The sequence below is a fragment of the Cynocephalus volans genome, chromosome 1, assembly GCF_027409185.1.
Source record: "Cynocephalus volans isolate mCynVol1 chromosome 1, mCynVol1.pri, whole genome shotgun sequence".
Lineage (NCBI taxonomy): Eukaryota > Metazoa > Chordata > Mammalia > Dermoptera > Cynocephalidae > Cynocephalus > Cynocephalus volans.
In genome coordinates, this window is record NC_084460.1 from 8,701,388 (window position 1) to 8,718,633 (window position 17,246).

General features: G+C 48.4%; 1 protein-coding gene across 1 annotated transcript in view; it reads right to left on the minus strand.

Moving 5' to 3' along the window:
• Positions 1-222: 222 nt before the first annotated feature.
• LOC134362181 (pleckstrin homology domain-containing family G member 1-like) overlaps positions 223-17,246 on the minus strand; it is a 37,168-nt gene continuing 20,144 nt past the window's right edge. Inside the window, exons 5-8 of the mRNA XM_063077497.1 lie at positions 9,389-9,515; positions 8,351-8,538; positions 6,255-6,365; positions 223-383 (exon numbers count right to left, since the gene is read on the minus strand). Of these exons, the coding sequence (XP_062933567.1) occupies positions 223-383; positions 6,255-6,365; positions 8,351-8,538; positions 9,389-9,515 (587 nt within the window). The remainder of the gene's footprint in view (positions 384-6,254; positions 6,366-8,350; positions 8,539-9,388; positions 9,516-17,246) is intronic.

A 17,246-nucleotide genomic window follows, 5' to 3' on the forward strand; every position in this document is an offset into this window, starting at 1 on the left:
CCTCCACAAGGCATTCCAGGAAAGCAGTGGGGGTTCATTTGGCCCCTGAATAGTTTCACTTACTTCTGATAGGTTAGTCAGCTTCCAGGCTGCTGTGCAGAGTCCCCTAAGGAGAGTCTGGTGATACAGGTCATGAGCTCCCTTACCTTGGTCCGTGTTTGGGTTCCACCCAGGTCTGTTAGAGGGGAACCCGTGTTCGGGGTGGATGGGGTCATCAGGGGGTCAGCTATCATAACCAGTGACAGTTTTCAGGGCCTCCCTCTGGATCCACTTGCGTTCTTCTGACGTGAAGAGAGTCTGCAGGAGCTGCTGACAATCATCCCATGTAGGCTGGTGGGTAAAGAAAACAGTCTCCAGGAGGGAGATGAGGCCCTGAGGTTTTTCTGGAAAAAAAAAAAAAAAGGAGTTCCAGGATCAGGTGGGGGAGTGAAAGGGGGGTTTGGAGGAATGGCAGGGAGAGGCAGTGCTACTCCAAGTATGGGAAACAGGCAAAGAAAGTCCAGAAATACACCCATAGTTCTGGTCAATTGGTTTCTCACAAAGTTGCCAGAGCAATTCTTTAGGGAAAATCTATGTGTGTGCCCTGAAAACTATTTACACTACCATTTAAATATTTTATCTATATCTATCTAAATGTTGACTCTGACAACTGTTACACTGTGGAGTTAATAAGGCTGTATATATTTTTTAAAGAAATGAACAGAGTATGCTTTCCTAGCTGCCTAATTCACATTTTTCCAAAGTGTTTTGTCAGTTAATGCTTTCAACCAACTTAAAAATAATGTTTTTGTGTTTTCTCCATGAGAGGAAAGAATGCAAGCAAACCTGTGTTTAACAATAAGGTCAGCATGACGTAAAGTAACAAAAGCCAATAAATCGAAAATGAGGTTGACATTCTGGGACTAATCTAGCAGTCCTGCAACAGTTTTTCAAATTCTTTTTCATAGCCTATGTAGTTGTGGATAAGCGTTAGTGCAGGCTCCACCCAAATGCTGAGAGCTCTGCCTTGGAATATGGTCAACTCCAAGGAGGGGAAAAGATCCCTTCATATGATTTTTTTTTCTTTTCTTTGGTTACAGTATATTCAGAGATTAAATCATTGCTGTTAGGAACTACTGCTGTTTAACTTATCATCAACCTCCCCCAAATTTTTAAATCTTCTCTAGTGAAGGGAGAAGAAATTATTAAAGGAAATACTCTTAGCTTATTTTCAATTTTTAAAGCCACTTTGGGTCTTCAGAGGTGTCAGAGAGTATAGGAGGTGCTGTGGGGGTCGAAGCCTTCTTCAGAGATGAAAAAGAAGGCTTAGTTAAAAGCACATATGATGTTCTATTTCCATTCACCTTGGGACACTTTTTTTAAGGCACCTTTTTAGTCATGACAGCTTGTCTGAGATTATGTCAATCCAAACCTGTATGTAAGCGGGTTGTCCCACAGACCTGTTTGGAGGAATTTTGTCCCATTTGTTATATAAGACCACAGTTAATGACACACAGAAACACAAAACTGGCAACACACAAAAGACAGACAAGTGGCCACATCCAAAATTACTCTAAGATATCCACAGACACCACAATCACAACGACAAAGACGAACAAGAAACACGGAAACACAATTCCTATTGACTTGCAAGTCCCAAATCCAAATCCAAATTACCACTGGGCTCAGCGACGTCTTGAGAGCCCAAGGACTAGGGGAGTTAATGTTGCATCCAGCCTCCCACTAAGTCCACCAATTGGTGCACTGTCCCTTACTGAGATCTCACCTACCTGGGGAGAGAGCAAAGTGTCCCATCTGCCTCCAGGGAGAAGAAGAGGAACAGCTTCTCTATCTTCTCCTAGGAGATAAATGCAGGGAGGGATATACTCATGAAAGAAAGAATCTCGCTGGGGCCTCCAAAATGTCATGAGGCACCCTCCTACAAGAAATGCATTTACACGCCACTCATGCAGAAAAGGGAAGTTTATTCACTCCAGCTGGCCAGCGTCTGTCTCCCAAGGAGCAACCAAGGAAAAGCAGCCTTGGGCCAAGGCCTTGTGGGGTTTTTTAAGGCAAAAACTACATCCCGTTGGCATACGGGCTTGTCCAGGTACACAAAGCAAGCCAGGGAGCTAGGTCACAGAGGCCAAGAATGAGCCATTTGAACAGTCAAGCATGCAAGTTTTCACTGTGTATGGTTCCTGTTCCCATGTAATAGTTCACCGTGTATGGCTCCCGTTCCCATGTGACAGTTCACCGTGTATGGCTCCCGTTCCCATGTGACAGTTCACCGTGTATGGCTCCCGTTCCCATGTGACAGTTCACCGTGTATGGTTCCCGTTCCTCGTGTATGGCTCCCGTTCCCATGTGACAGTTCACTGTGTATGGCTCCCGTTCCCATGTGACAGTTCACCGTGTATGGCTCCCGTTCCCATGTGACAGTTCACCGTGTATGGCTCCCGTTCCCATGTGACAGTTCACCGTGTATGGCTCCCGTTCCCATGTGACAGTTCACCGTGTATGGTTCCCGTTCCCATGTAATAGTTCACTGTGTATGGCTCCTGTTTCTATGCAACGCCTTTTGTTTCTATGAGAAGGTCAACGGTTTCTCATGCAGAAGGAGGGGATAGTCTGCAGGTCAGACGGGGTAAAATGGAGTTACTTAGGTTAAGCAGGCAATTCTACAGAAGCAGACAGCATACGTTATGAGGGTGTGGGGAGCTCTATTTCAGGACCTGCACGCACATCCCACTTACGGTCATCTAAGGGGATGGCCTGGTGGGATCTGTTGTTCCCTGGTTGGGCTATAATGGGGCAGAAGCTGGTGCTCACTCCAGAGAGAGCAGGAGTCCTGGCTCCCCTGCCACCAACACATTGATGGGGAGAAATGCCCAGGAACCAGCTCAGGGTCATCACAGTGGCAGGTTCAGACTCAGGATTCAATTGCTCCCACCTGGGATGCATTCTCTAACAAGGAACCGCGTTCAGAACACCAGGACACAGTTACAAAATGAAAAGACTTCTATAAAGCAAGCTGTGATGAACGTCTTATCTGGAAACTCAACACTGAATTCCCAGGGAATTCACACATGGCTGAGCAGGGCCCAAGGATGGGAGGAAGACACAAATGGAGATAGTCACAATTTGCTTTACAAGGTGAAAAATAACTGAATGGGAACCAAGGACCTCCTGGGAATTGCTTGAGACATGTCACCTGAAACGACAAGGTGGAGCACAGGAAAGAACCCTGGAGAGAAAATGGGGTGAATAAAGCCACCCTGGGTTTTATTAAAGAAAAACAATATTTCTGAGCAAAAAATATCATGTAGATAAATTTTACAAGGCTGTGTTTTAAAAGAGTTAACAGGAAAACATATGGGGCTGCTGCAAAATAAGAGACTTTAGCACTAATGAGACAGGAAATCAGGTTAAGCCACGATGCTGGGGCTGATGATGACATGGGCACAGATGCCCTCACCTTTGTGGCGGGACTGGGACTGCAAATCCCTGGAGCCTTTGGGAAGTAACTGCCGCAGTTATTAAGTTTCAAAATACACACTCTCTATGGCCCAGTGATCTCACACTGGGGACTAATCACACAGGGAAAAGCAACAGGACTCCAAAGTCAGTGCCTGTTGGCTTGCAGGCTTGCTGGCTTGCTTTCCAGCAGTGTCTGAGGCATCAGGAAACCAGAAAAACCTGGGTGAACAGCCAATTAAAAAGACAAAAATTACAAAGAGAAATGGTTGAATACATTGTAGTATATTTATTTTCTGAATATTGCACAGCAATCACAAAGAATGAATTAGATCTCCATCCACAGCCTTAACGGATGAAATGAGGTACTGTTACCTGAGAAGAACAGTTTCCGGAATATGTGGTATACTCTCATTTAAGTTAAAAAAAAAATCCCATATATGTGTGTATATGTTTGTATGAGCATAGAGAAAGACATCCTTGGTGCGGTGGGCACATGCAGGGCTGCTGTTACCATGGGTGAGGGTGCATGCGTGTGTGTGTGCGCATATGTGTGGGGGGGGGTACAAGGAGGTCTTCAAAAAGTTCATAGAAAGATTTGCATTATCTTCTAATTTCATTTTCCCAAGAACTTTTTGAAGCACCCTCATTTGTGTGCATGTGCATGTAAGTGGGGGAGGGTGTAAGTGAATAATTAGATTTTTAAATAAAAAAACTAAAGTTAAAATCATAGCTCAGAAAATCTAACTATATCTCAATCACAAAAGTAGAAAGCATTCATTGAAACTAAAAACTTCTGCCCATGAAAAGACAACATATAGGAAATGAAAAGACAAGCCACAGACTGGGAAAACCTTTTGTGGTATGTCTATCTGATAATGGACTTATATCCAGAGTGTATAAAAAATGTAAATCAATAATAAAAAGACAAACAATCCCATTTTTAAATGAAGAAGAAACATGAACAGATACATCACAAAATAAAATATGTTCAATAAGCACGTGAAAATATGTTGCAACATCATTAGCTAATCAGGGAAATGCAAGTTATAACCACAATGAGATGTTATTCTGCACCCAGCAAATAGCTGAAATCGAAGCCTGACAGTATCAAGTGCTGGTGAGGACGTGGAGCAACAGGAACTCTCTTTCACTGCTGGAAGGACTGCAAAATGGTGCAGCCACTTTAGAAAACATCATAAAACTGAACATACACCTGGCCAATGACTCAGCAATCCCCCCAAAGAGAAATGAACACATATGCCCACACAATGAGTTGTAGAACATGTATTGCAGCATTTTTAACAATAGCCAAAAAACCACAGTAAACAAGTAAATGTATAAACAAAATGCAGTCCATCCATAGAACAGAAGGGAATGGACAACCAATGCATGTGTCAGCAAAGCTCAACCTCGAAATTGTTACCATCCACAAACAGTGCGCGATGCGGTAGCAGGAACTTTGTGGTGCCACTGACAGGGAGCTCAAGACCAGCAGGGCCGACCCTTGCTGATGGAACCGAAACTGTGGTTGCCCAGGAAGTGGGGCGACTGACCACCGGGGGCATCGGGGAACTTTCCGGGTGATGGAGATGTCTGGTAACTTAGTTGGGGTGGGGCTCCCTGAGTGTACATACTTATCAAAGCACATGGAATCGTTCACTTCAGATCTTACAGAGCCAGCCTTGACGGTCAACATTTGGATCCATCTGGATTTGGAAGCAAAGGGAAGCTAGGGCAGGCTGAGGTGCCCTCACCCTACAGACCTCGACACCTCAGGCTCGTGGGGCCTCAGTCCCATTCTGCATGGCACTGACCACCCGCCAGGGACCTACTGGTTCCAGATGCTGGGACTTATGACCCTGCTCCACATGATATCTTTGTCCTTCTTGGGTTCCCCTAAACCACACCAAGAGAATGGGCTTAGCAGTGGGCAGTTTACCTACCATGACCCCAGCCAGCAGGAGAGGGTGAGCAGTGAGGTCAGGGGAAGGCCAGCAAAGCGGTTCATGGACCCCTCTGCTGGCCACTGGCCCCACCCTGCTGGGGGCTCAGAGGGAGGGGCCCCATGACAGCCCCGACACACAGATGGAAAAGCCGGCTTCAGACCCCTCCTGTGGGGCAGCTCTCCTGCCCCCACCCCACAGCCAACAAGCAACAGTGTAGACCTGAGCTCCAGTCTTCAGAGCCTATGACTAGGCCCTTGAAGGCCATGGCCAAGGTCCTATTTCCAAACTTAGCCCCTCCATTTCTGATGCAGCAATTTCCGAACTTCAGGGGGCTCCCCCGTGGGAGAGGGGCTGTATGTCACCACCTCTGAGCCCATAAAGCAGTTTAACCCCCACAGCCTAGCACCATGCAGGCCTTGTCCAGCAGCCCAGGAACATCCAAGTAAATCAAACACCAGGGGAAGGCTGAGGGCTGTGGAAGGTGATAAAACACTGACACTGGTAAGAGTTAATAAAAGATTTCACAAGAGTGCACTCAAGGATGGCCTTGTACTTCAAGCCAAACCCCAAAGCAAGGAGAAATTAAAGAAATGCTCACTCTCCCCAGTCTAGACATCTATGTAGGTACTAATAAGCCATCTATAAGCAACACAAGTTTGCTCTTTCAGTAAAGAGTCGATGTGCAAAAGCAGAGTGTGAAATTGAGCATCCCCACTTGCAGAAAGAGGCAGGTTCTTGAAGACTCACACTTGCCTTTTTACAGAAGGTTTAAGCTTTGGGCAGTGAGGAAAAAACTGGGCAAAGATGGGTTACTGGGTGCGACTATTCATCCAGCTGCAAAGACGGCACCTCTCTCCAGCGACGTGGCCAGGATCCCATCCCCAGCAGTCAGCAGAGCCATGACACACAGGTGAACAGCCTGCTGGATGCCCTGAGCCAGCCCCCGAGGAGGCACCCCACCTGAGAGGGAAGGCCCGCACAGAACGCAGCAACTTTCCCTGGGAAGGCGCCACCCCAGGCTGGCAACCAGACACGCTGAGGCCACCTGGAAAGGCCAGCATGGCTCCCTCGGCAATGAAGACTGTGGCGTTCTTAGTCAGGAAGCATGTCTCCAGACTGAGTACAAAATGAGGCCCAAGACTGGCTACCACTTATTCCAGTTATTTTAGGAATTGCATGCCAAGAAACTGTGTAACTTAGACCAGCAATTCTCAAAGTGGGGTCCTGTAAAGACAACATCAGCTTCTCTGGGAGCTGGCTAGTGAGGCACCTTCTCAGCCCCTGCAGATCAGAGGCCTGGGAGGTAGACCCACCCTCCAGGCTCTAACAAGCCCTCCAATGAGTTCTGACACACATCAGGAACCCCCAACTCTCAGACAGTTCCCTTCAATGCATCCTTTGAAGTCACTGGCCCCCAGGCACAGAAGGGAACCTGTAGCAGCCAGTGTAGATGGAATGGGAGCCATAGGGGACTCAACATCAACTGACATGCAGCTGACTTTGAAATGCACCAAACAATCAAAGGGATTCCTGGATCGATAGATGGATGGATTTGATACATAAGGCAATGGAGAAAAAGTTAATTGTAGAATCTATCAGGTAAGCATGTGAGTCTTCACTGAACGGTTGTCCAACTTTTCTGAAAAAGTTTGAAAATTCATTAATAAAATGTGGGAAGAAATCAGGTGAAAAACTGAGTTGTAAGACCATCTCTTCCATCCTGGATTTCATAGTTCTCCAGTAACAGACAGCAACTGACACTCACACCTTCTGCGCATGACAATCTGTGAGCCCAATCCAGCCCTGTGGGTGGGGAAACACCCTCAGCAGATTCACCTCAAGACCAAAGGAGGCCACTGAGGCAAGGGGAGAATAGACTCAATCCTAAACTCATCCACACAAAGAGGGGGTTTGTTACTGAACCCGAGTCTAGGTTCCAAACAGAAACAAACGACTCAAAAGTCTCTTGTTGGTGAAAAGGTAAGACAGCTTTATTCAGAAAAACTCGTAAGCCCGAGGAGACGGCAGGCTAAACCATCTCCTGCTCTCAAGTTAACAAAGGGTTTTTATGGGGTAAGAAGAGGGGAGTGAAAAGAAGACGGGAGATGTGAGCCACGGGGACTCCATGCAAGGGGTCAGGTGCAAAGTCCCATCCAGATTCTGTCTGCTGTCCTCATCCCTGATGTTATCTTGGGGTCCTGCAGGATTTTGATTTTCTTCAGGGTGGAATCAGCACAGCTTTGTGATGTCTTCCTTGGCTACTCAGGGTCTGGATAGTACGTGTCTCATGGCAAGTTTGTGGCTCCAGGTTGACTGGCAAACAGCTTTATGTTGATGTACGTAAAGGCTTTCTGCACCACAACCAAGGTTCAAAATATCGAGCAACCATGGAAAAAGAGGGAACTCAGAGAAATGCATGTTAAGCTAGCCCGTATGCTTATCCTATACTCGGCTGGACAAGGGTACTCCTCTTTCTGGGGATTCGGCCAGCAAGTTTGCCATGCAAACTTCCTCCAAGGCTGAGGCCGGGCCAGCCCTAGAGGAAAAGGATCAAACGTGATCAAATATGGGGGTCCTGCTGTTACAATCCCCCTTCTCATTCTCCTCCCTCAAGCTTGAGGGGTACTTCAGTCTTTCCTCTAACAGGTTTGCTCACGAAAGACCAACTTACAGTCCTGAAATTGCAATCTGGAGACGTGTGTACACAGGATCTATATAAGCAAGTGGCAGAAGGAAATGTGAGCAAAATACATTTATCCTCAGTTCCACTCCGTGATGAGCCAAATGGCACCCGAGACTACAGACGCTGGTGAGAGAGACAAACACTGGTGCATGATTAGAGGGTAACAGATGGGTCTTCAGAAGCAGAAGGGGATTGAGGCAGAAAAATCAGCATCATCTATGAAAAATGAGGAGAGGACCACAGAGGGCCAGTAGGGGACGACATGGGGCAGGTGTGTTGGGCTGCGGTGTGACTCGCACAGAGACGGAGACACGGCTGTGCACCAGGTTCCACGTGGTCTCCCGCACCCGTTCCCAGGCTCCATGCCCACACCTACAGAAGGCGGGGTCACTGCGGAACAGAGACTCTGCATTTTCACCAATTTTGCCAGGCTGTTCTGATCTGTAGCCACTATAAGAACCAGGAATCCCAGCAGAAAGGATAACAGGCCCTGAGCAGGTGCTCCAGGGCCCTGCCACATCCGGCACCTCTCTCGGGTCCGGGACTCACAGATGGAGGGGCTGCAGGCACTGTGTCTGCCCCTCTCTTGCTGCAGGATGGGCCGGCAGAGCTACTGCTCTCAGCCCAGACCCAGCAGCCCCTCACACTCCTGTGGGCGGCTCTGAGGCCCCCGGGCTGACTGAGACAGCCGCCCACTCTGCTCAGGTGGCCTCTGCACCCCGGCTCACCTCCCCAACCCTCCACCCATGTCCCATGGTGTAGAAATAACAGAGACCACCCAAATGAGAACAGGTCAATTCAGAGCATAGTGTGGAAGGGGTCAACCACCCTCGGGTGCATTGGTGCATTGGGCGGAGACTCCCACGCAGGCAGGGAGCAGGGAAGCTGGGTGTGCTCCGATTGGAAGGGCTGGCCTCAGCACGCTGGAGGTGGCCACTGGATGTGGGACACCCGAATGACCAGTCAGGGGAGCACTGGTGGCTTTCTTCTGGTTGCTCCTCAACTGGGCAAGACGGAGGGAAGCTGTCAGTCACTTTTCAGGCCTTAGTGCCGGGTGCTGCTGCAGAGGTTTTGTCTGGCTTCCCAGGCTGGCAGCTATGGGGTGGGGTCAGAGCTCTGCTGTCCTGTATGGTCTCGCCAATGTCCATTCATGTGTTATGACTCTCGCTGGGATCCCCTCAGGGATATGCTGTGTGCACTCCAATCTGTGTGCTGGGGTCTGTTCTGGCAGACTCAGTGCAGACCTTACCCCAGGGATGAGGATGAAGGCTGAGCTGTGGGGCCACCCCTGAGGCCTCACCAGCCCCCCTCCGCACAGCAGGGCTGCAGGCCCAGGGGGCTGCCCTGAGCCCTCTGGCAGCTGCAGGGGGCTGCCGCTTCCTCCTTCCTGACATATGCAGAAACATCCACATCCTCACCCCCAGAACCTGTGAATATGTCACTCCACAGGGCAGAAGGGACTTTGCGGATTGAGTTAATAACGTTGAGACGGGGAGGTGAACCTAGATTATCCAGGTGGATCCTAAATGTAGTCACATGAGTCCTTAGAAATGGAGAACGTTTCCTGGCTTTGGTCATAAAGATGGGAAGAGGGAAGAGGGTCAGAGAGACAGAGGCCCCACCCTGAGCCTTCTTCTCCCCTGATTTTAGCCTCTTCCAGGAATTGCCCAGAGTCCCAAATCCAAATCCCTGGAGGAGATATTACCCCCGACAGTCCTCGGTTATGAAAACTCAACCGAGACTACAGCTTGTGGTGGGAGCTTAGCAGGGCAGATGGAGGACATTTTAGGGTAGACACAGAGACTAAATCCACAGACAGCCTTGGTTCCCCCAATTCCAGGTCACAGGTCACACGTCCACCTGCAGGGTGAGGTGTAAGTATCCACTGGGTGGTAGCCCTGTGGTGACTGCAGAACGACGTTTGCTGTCAAAACCATCACATACCCCACAAGCAAACCTTTCTAGGGTCAGGCAGCTCTGAGAATGACCCAAATATCTTGGACCACATGATGAGGCCTAGTGGACACTGGAACCCTCCAGTCCCCAGCTCCAGCCACGTGGAGCAGCACGGCCGCCCTAAACAAGGAGCACCCTGACACCTGCCCACCATGCCCTTGCCCACATTGCTCCCTCTTTGTCCTTCTCCTTTCCTTCCAAGAAAACTCCTATTTCACCACCAGAACCCCATTTAAATACCATCTCTGTGGAGACTGCACATCCCACCTGTGGCAAATGAGACCTGGGGAGCAAACGAGGTGCTCCTGTGAGCAAGAGCCTGGGGACAGCGGCAGCAGGATCTCTGGGGCTGCAGTGGGTCTGCAGAGATGGCCTGCCGTGGGGGGCAGGGTTCAGACTGACTCTGGGAAGGGCATGACCTCACACCAGGTGGCTCTTTTCAGCCTGGGGAAACTCCAGAGAGGCACTGGGCTCCCAGGCACTGGCCAGGGGGATGAGCTCCTGGGTCCTACAGCAGGGCCTAGATGATGTCCCGTACCCACCAAGCACCCCCATGCAAAGAGAGTGACTCCACCCTCAGCTCCCTGCCGGGCAGCGCTCCCTGCCTGAGCTGCATCAGTTCTCCAGTTCTCCCCTCCAGGGCTGAGCCTTGTGCCACTCGGGTTGGGCACAGAGAGTGCTGCAGACCACCTGGAGTCTGCTTGAAAGGCAGCTGCATCCTTCAGAACTCCTATAAACAACTTAATGTTGTGAGTCCTTGGAGACACAGAGGGAAGCCAGGAGGGCAGCCCTAAAAGATCTCAAGCAAGCCCAGCCCCCCAGGAGCCACCAGGCCAGGTACAGAATCTAGTCCCCACATGGGAGGGCATGAGTCAGGGCTCCTGCAGGTGTTTGAGACCCACAAACTATGAAAGTGAGAGGAGCTAAGGAAACTGTCCTATCCTGTTGACACCATGTGCAGCCCCTGCTCTGGTGACCAGGCCCAAATCCAGGTCGGCCAGTGTGATCAGGCTGGCCCATCCAGGCTCCAAGCTAAGAGCTCCCATCCCATATGACAGAATCATGCATAAAGAGCTTCTGTAAAGTTCTCCAGGCTGCCAGATTTAGCAGATAAAAATATAGGATGCCCAGTTAAATTTGAATTTCAGATAATGAATACTTCATAGTTTAAGTACATATATCGCATGCAATATTTAGTACATACTTGCACTACAAATTTATGTGGTGCTTCTCTGACATCCCAATTTAGCTGGGTGCCCTGCATTTTCAGTGGCCACCTTAGGGAGCGGGACATCAGAGCCACGCCAGGCCTTGAAGTCGTCTCTGGGTAGACAGTGGACACCACAGCACTGGGAACAGGCAGGGCATCTTCCATCCAGCCTGCAGGACCAAGCCCCCTTAGCCTGCAGAAAACTGGTCCTGCCCAGGGGCTTCCCTCACCCTGGAAAGGTTCTCAGTCCTCCTGGTAGATGCCATTTCCAGCTCTCCACACTACCTGATTTGTTGGCCACTGGTAACTTATACCCTGATACTGACCCAGCCACAGACCTATTTTCCATGTGTGTCCCCTGAGGCTCCTCCATGCAGAAAAACAAAATAAAACAAAAATGGAAAACCTAACTCAAACGGTCTTTAATAGCAAGGGAATTTACGGGAACTCATAGCTGGGAAATCTAGCAGTAGGTGAGCCTCGGGGTGGGTTTGATCCAGGGGTTTGTCATGACTGAGTCTACAATTGTCTCCTCTGACAGCTTCCTCCGCGACCTGGCTACCCCCATGTATCGGGAAGGCTACCAGCAGCGCGGGGGCTATGTACGGCTCATTCATGTCCACGGGAGGAGGAGGAGAAGAGGAGGGAAGGAGGGGGAGCAGGACAGAGACAGAGGGGACACCTTTTCTCTCCCCACCGTACAACACAACCCTTCAGTGGACTCTGACTCAGCCGCCTTCCGTCCCCTCATGTGCCCACCTCTGAACCAACTGCACCGACCTCGGCCATCAGAATCACTCCATGAGCTGCGATGGAGTCAGCAGCCCCCAGCCCCGCGCTGCCCCAGGGCCCTGCCCTGGCCATGCCCAGCATCATGGGAAGCAGGTGGGTAGAGTTAGGGGTGCACGGGGAGTTGGACCTTAATTCTATCTGGACCCACTTGAGGCAGATTCTTTCCAAAGGTGCACAACAATATGTCCCCTCCTACCTGCACTTCCTACCACATGACGGTGACACCGTGCCATTGAGAGGTAGGGTCTGCATTGTCCCTGATCTCTTGAATCTTGGTGGGTCTGTGATCGTGGTGGAAGTGACACTATGTGACTTTCGAGGCTAAGTCGTAAGAGATGATGAGCTTCCATCTGCTGCTCCCAGGACACTCATTGTTGGAATCTGGCCACCATGCTGGGAGGAAGCCCAGGCAGCCATGGGGACAGCCAGGTCCAGCGTCCACTCCCGACGTTAGAGTGAACAAGCCTTCAATGCTTCCAGGCCCCTGTCTTCAGGTCTCCCCAGCTGATGTCCAGACCTGTGTGTTCTGAGTCCCTGGCCCGCCTTGTGACAAATGGTTTCCAATGGCTGTTGCACAGTTTGGCAAGTGAAGCCCACAATACCCGAGACATCAAGATTCTCCATGACAGAGGAACATTGAGGTGACTGTGAAGGACCCTCAGGCAGGGAGCTGTGCAGTTCAGAGAGCCCCTTCTCATGCACACAACTGCCTTTCCCCAGAGAGGGCCGGGACTGCTGAAGTCCCCACCCTATTGTGGAGGGGGTGTGGGGACTGGGGCAGGTCCCAGTGAAGGGGCGGAGGAAGGAGGCCTGAGGAGGCAGGCCCAGAAGGCCAGGGCCGGAAGTCCAAGGACCCTGAGCAGACAGTTGGAACTGCACGTTCTCAGGCAAGCCAGGCTCATTTCTTAGATGACAGTGCCACCTTGTGGAGAAAGTTGTCCTTACCGTCCCAACAGCTCTGGAGAAAGGTTTAAACTGCATTCTTCAGAGACATATAGAGACGAAAAAGTCTTCTAGCTCCACCAGTCAGATAACCACTGCTGACTTTTCAAAGTAAAGTACAAACAGAGCAGAGAGGTGGCAGAAGCCACCCCACTGCACCTCCGACACCCCATCTGGGACCCTCTCCAGGGGTCTTTGTGTGTCTTTCTCATACAGCTTCTGTATGAAGAAACCTTGCACACACTGAGACTCCTTCTGGGGCCTGCATTAGTCTGCTTTTGTTGCTTGTAATAAAATACCTGGAACTGGGTGATTTGAAAGAAAATGAAGTTTATTGCTTATAGTTTCGGAGACTAGGAAGTCCAAAGTCCAGGGAACACATCTGGTGAGGGTCTTCTTTGGTGGTGGCTTTACAGCAATGCAGGGGTCTCACATGGCAGAAAATGGTGGAGCAGAGAGAGAGAGAGAGAGAGAGAGAGAGAGAGAGAAAGAGAGAGAGAGAGAGAGCCTCTTACATGGTGTCCTTTTAAAGTTCTCAGAACCACGTACCTGACCACCATTATATATATATTTTTTCGGGGGGGGGGAAGGTATTATGTACTTTTATTTATTTTTTATTTTTTATTTATTTTTATTTATTTATTTATTTATTTTTTAAATTTTATTTTGTCGATATACATTGTGGCTGATTATTGCTCCCCATCACCAAAACCTCCCTCCCTTCTCCCTCCCCCCTCCCCCCCAACAATGTCCTTTCTGTTTGCTTGTCGTATCAACTTCAGGTAATTGTGGTTGTTATATCTTCTTCCCCCCCCCCCCCCGGTTTGTGTGTGTGTGTGTGTGTGTGTGTGTGTGTGTGTGTGTGTGTGTGTGAATTTATATATTAATTTTCAGCTCCCACCAATAAGTGAGAACATGTGGTATTTCTCTTTCTGTGCCTGACTTGTTTCACTTAATATAATTCTCTCAAGGTCCATCCATGTTGTTGCAAATGGCAGTATTTCATTCGTTTTTATAGCTGAGTAGTATTCCATTGTGTAGATGTACCACATTTTCCGTATCCACTCATCCGATGATGGACATTTGGACTGGTTCCAACTCTTGGCTATTGTAAAGAGTGCTGCAATGAACACTGGGGAACAGGTATACCTTCGACTTGATGATTTCCATTCCTCTGGGTATATTCCCAGCAGTGGAATAGCTGGGTCGTATGGTAGATCTATCTGCAATTGTTTGAGGAACCTCCATACCATTTTCCATAGAGGCTGCACCATTTTGCAGTCCCACCAACAATGTATGAGAGTTCCTTTTTCTCCGCAACCTCGCCAGCATTTATCGTTCAGAGTCTTTTGGATTTTAGCCATCCTAACTGGAGTTAGATGGTATCTCAGTGTGGTTTTGATTTGCATTTCCCAGATGCTGAGTGATGTTGAGCACTTTTTCATATGTCTGTTGGCCATTTGTATGTCTTCCTTAGAGAAATGTCTACTTAGCTCTTTTGCCCATTTTTTAATTGGGTTGCTTGTTTTTTTCTTGTAAAGTCATTAGAGTTCCTTGTATATTCTGGATATTAATCCTTTGTCAGATGTATATTTTGCAAATATTTTCTCCCACTCTGTTGGTTGCCTGACCACCATTATAAACGCATTCACTACTGCATGGCCCTACGATCTAATCACCTCCTCAAGGCCCCACCTTTCAATTACCATAATAGGATGTCCCACCCTCTTTACATTGTCTCAGTGCAGACTAAGTTTTTAGTGGACATTCAAATCACAGCAAAGCCCCTTACTCTGGCCCCAGTTTTGAATGGCCCTAGAACAGTGTGGCCTGCCCTTTTCCATCTGTCCCAGAACACTTGGGCCACCATCAGAGACCCCCAGTTACAGGATCGCGAATGCAGGCCACGCAGCCCACGGGTCATATTCATCCAGTCCCCGGGGCACCGGGCCCGGCAGATGGCCCTGGGAAGTCACTGCCAACTCCTGAGGAGGACACCCTGGAGGACCTGGAGGCCAGGGCCACACTAACTCCCAGCAGCGTCCCACTCTCTGCCTGCTTCCGTTTCCTTGTGTGCAAAACGATGGGGTGGGGATTAATTGAAGAAGTAGCCAGTTTAAGAGGTCTATTGCACAGCATGGCAACCATAGTTAATAACAATGTGTAGTATGCTTGAGAATTGCTCAGAGAGTAGATTTTAAGTGTTCTCATCGCAGCTAAGTATGCGAGGAGATGCACAAATTTTGGCCTCAAAAGAGTAGCTTTGCCTAAAACACTATTGCTTCTTTAGGTCAAGTTCCTAAATATTTATTAAATGCAGGTTTTGGGGGTGGCCAGAATATTAATAAGCCATTTGTGAGCAATAATGAAGTCTAAGACAGTTCATGCCCTTTCAGTTTGTTGGCAAGACAGAGCTCATTGATGTAGAATTTTAAGAAGGATAACATAAGTCAATAAGTGGTGAGGTGTCACTTCTAACATGCAGGATTGTGGAATGCTTCCATATATGTGCGCTGGTCAGATCAGCTGTCCTAATTTAGGTTCAGGGGAGATCCAAGGGAGAGATCCACGTGAGGAGAGTGCTTGGTGTAGTCAGGGGGGTCTCTGTGGGAGAGAAGAAGTCCAGGACTTGGAAACAATTCTTCACTCATCTAGGCTTTGGGAAGTTAAGGTAGTCAAACTTTTCCCTAGCCCTTATGTGGAGAACAGGCCTCATCTATGAAGTCAAGATGAACTTTGTTCTTAGACATGATTTTTAGGTTCAAATGAGGAGACACAATCGTCTCTGTGAGCTATAAACACAGCTTTGCTGACAGAGGCCAACTGGCTCTTTTCATTGCATCTTCCTTTGCAAAAGCAATCCTGAAGCGCCAGCAACTGGTGTGTTACATTCAATAATAAAATCCATGTTCCAAAACTTAGTGTGCTAGTGGCCATGTGCAATAGTGATTAAACCAGACTAGGTGGATTCAAATCTCAGCTTTGTCCATTTAATAGCTGTGTGACTTTGGACAAATTATATAACAACCTTTTGCCTCCATTTGCTCATCTGTAAAATGGGGTTAATAATAACACCTCACTCATACTTTTGTTGGTAGGAAGATTAAGTGAGCTAATTTACGTAAAGTTTTATAATAAATGCTACAGAAGGGTTAGCAATCATTATTTAGAAACCAAACCTAATCTCACACCCGTGCAATCTGCTGTTAAGATCTACTTGCTGAAAGACCACCTAGCATAAACTGCAACTCTGCTAAGAGACAGGGTAGCAGCTGGCCAAGGACAAAATAAACCGATGCTCATGGAAAAGGTCACAGCAGTGACCTCAGTGGTAGAATATAAAACATCATAAATAAAGACAGTGCAAATGAGCTAAAGGAGGACTGCATAGCCAGGAACTTCTGGAGCTGTCTAGTGCTGATACCTTGGAATTAGCTCAGGTGATTAGAGCATTGTTTTTAGGAGGAAAAAGCTTACAGAGTTCCTCCTAATTTGAATCAGTTGACATCCCTCCTGTGTCAAAGCAACAGTGGTATTGTTGCCAACAGGAGCAGCCTCCCCTCTGTTACCTTGAACTGGAAGAAAGCATAATGGAGAAGGCCTGCCCCAATCCATCACTGCTTCCAGAACCACACCTCGAAGCACATCTAAGCACCTCTATATCCACACCACACATGCACAGAGAAGGCATTAACACAATTATGGTACAGGAAAGTCAGGTTTGACAGGCAGAGCAATAAAAATGATGCAGCTATTCTGTGGAAGTCACTGTGACATTAATAAGTATGTTCACTATTCATTAGAGATCAGAGTTTGAACTATGGCAAAGTTATCTCAGAGTCTCATTCAGGAGGTTGGTTTGAATCACTGACGTTCCACAGGGGGTTTGATTCAAGGTGGCCTCATTTATAAGTCCCAAGGCCAAGAACTGGGGGCATTATAGTGAAATCCTAGCGTAATCCAGGCAGCGCCAAGCAGGCCTGATTCCTCACCCGACACCTGCATCCTCAAAGTGGTGTGCCGAATGAAGACTGCACCTGCAGCCGGCTCTTCCGAAATTTTCTCATCTGTAGAAATAATGGGAATTGGATTAACTAATTTCCAAGACCTTTCTACTTCTACAATGTGAATCAAATATTATCTTTGACAGGTGTAATTTAGATGTTACTTGTCTGATTCTTAGGCAGAATAAATAGCTGCCACACAGGATAATATGAGGAATCTCCTTGCTGAAAAAATATCTCCCCCTCTCCCTATT